At 35.9% G+C, this 1,793-nt stretch overlaps 1 protein-coding gene across 1 annotated transcript in view; it reads right to left on the reverse strand.

The window, feature by feature from the left end:
- lrrc28 (leucine rich repeat containing 28) overlaps nt 1-1,793 on the reverse strand; it is a 6,107-nt gene that overhangs the window by 2,599 nt on the left and 1,715 nt on the right. Inside the window, exons 4-5 of the mRNA XM_035652174.1 lie at nt 1,628-1,665; nt 1,097-1,234 (exon numbers count right to left, since the gene is read on the reverse strand). Coding sequence (XP_035508067.1) covers nt 1,097-1,234; nt 1,628-1,665 — 176 coding nt within the window. The remainder of the gene's footprint in view (nt 1-1,096; nt 1,235-1,627; nt 1,666-1,793) is intronic.

Consider the following 1,793-nt stretch of genomic DNA (forward strand, 5'->3'; position numbering starts at 1 on the left):
GACAATTTGGACATTTTGGTTAATTATTTTTCATGTTATTGAACATTTCTTAATAGTCTGGAACCAAAACAGTATCACATTTAACCTTTTCTATTGTATTTCACAGACTACAGTGAGTGAGAGGATTCAGTCACTTGAGGACAATTAAGTGAGACAGACTGATGTGATCATAACTGTGACCTTTTGTTGTCAAGGCGACTACTTCTAACACAATTACCACGTCAAAAATGTCTAAACTGAGCTTTAAAGGGCAACTGTCTTGGCACATCAAGGACCATGACAAAAATACAAGCTCTTCAGGGGGCAAAGAGATCTCTGTCTAACTGAGAGTGTGTTAAGAGCCTATGGACATGCAACACAACTTTCCACTTTTGAGTCACTTGTGGGTAGAACATTAGACTAACATCTTACATTTCTGTATTCAACAACTAATAGTTGAATGGTGAAATATCAGTCAGTTTTAAATCATTTCCAAAATCTACTAAGGTTGAAAATCATAATATAAGATGAAACTGTTAAGTAGAACACTTTCACTTTATTAATCATCCAGAATAATATGAGAATAACTATAAACCTGTATTTTAGCTTTGATTGCTATATAAAACCGTGTTTCTCCCACTGTGTTTATAGCACACAGGAAATAATCCTGTCAGTGGCGTGTTCTACAGAAGCTATCTCATGTCTCTGTTGGTTGTCAGTTCAGTTGAATAACTCCGTTGCCCTCTGCTGGAAAATATAATACTTACAACTCAAGTCAAGTTGGTATTCTTACAATTGCAAATTGACAGTCGTGTGCAATCATCCCAAAGGAAAACTTTGCACCCTACATTGAGGACATTATTCCTTGCATATAGTATAAATATGTTTGAGACTAATGTAGGTGAGCTGTGTGGGGCACACAGACATACAGGAGAAATGTTTACACGGATATATTCATTGTTTAATCTTCATTTGATTCTATACTTTTATTGCAGCTTTGATGAATCCATACATTTTAGATATTTTGGTCTTATATAATAATATTATGTCTTATATTTAATTTGAACTGTGACAAAATGAACTCAAAGCATAGTGAAAACCGGCTGCTGTGTCTGACCTGGAGGAAGGCATTTCAGCTGGTTATTGGACAGTCTCAGGTGCCGCAGAGACCTCAGTCGGCCAATCTCTGGACAGAGGAACTGGAGGGCGTTATTGCTCAGGTCCAAGGACTGCAGTCTGGCCAGGTTTCCAATAGCTGGAGATCAAACAACAGTTTCCCTCGTTATTGTCAAAAGACAAAGTTAACATAGCCGGTCTCAGATAAAGCTACTAATGTACCGTTTTATGTCATGACAATATTAATAAGTGTGTTATGTGTGATTTCCTGAGCATGTCATCTTTATTGTGGTTGTTGGTTTGCTTTTTTAGTTTCATTAAAGATGTTTCTTAAACTGTCCCACAATCTCAATCTCACCTGAACCAACTATTGCCATATTTAAAACTGCTGAATCACTCTGAATCTGTGTTTTAGTAATAAATCGAAAGCATTCACAAGTATAACAGTCATGCACGAGTGTTGTGACAAAAAACAAAAAAAACCCAAAACACTAGATACTGGCACATTATTATGAGATAACAGACGACTTACCTTCTGGAATAATGACGATGTTGTTTGAGTGCAAATACCTTAAAAGGGAAAAATAACAAATGTTACAATCAGAACTGATCAAACTATTTGATGTACATATATTTATTCACAGGCCACAGATAGCTTTTTCAAGTCAAGCCAATATTCAAGAGGATATTCATGATTA

This window comes from Morone saxatilis, unplaced genomic scaffold, assembly GCF_004916995.1.
Source record: "Morone saxatilis isolate NCDOM2014 unplaced genomic scaffold, NCSU_SB_2.0 Contig11, whole genome shotgun sequence".
In the NCBI taxonomy this organism is placed as follows: Eukaryota; Metazoa; Chordata; class Actinopteri; family Moronidae; genus Morone; species Morone saxatilis.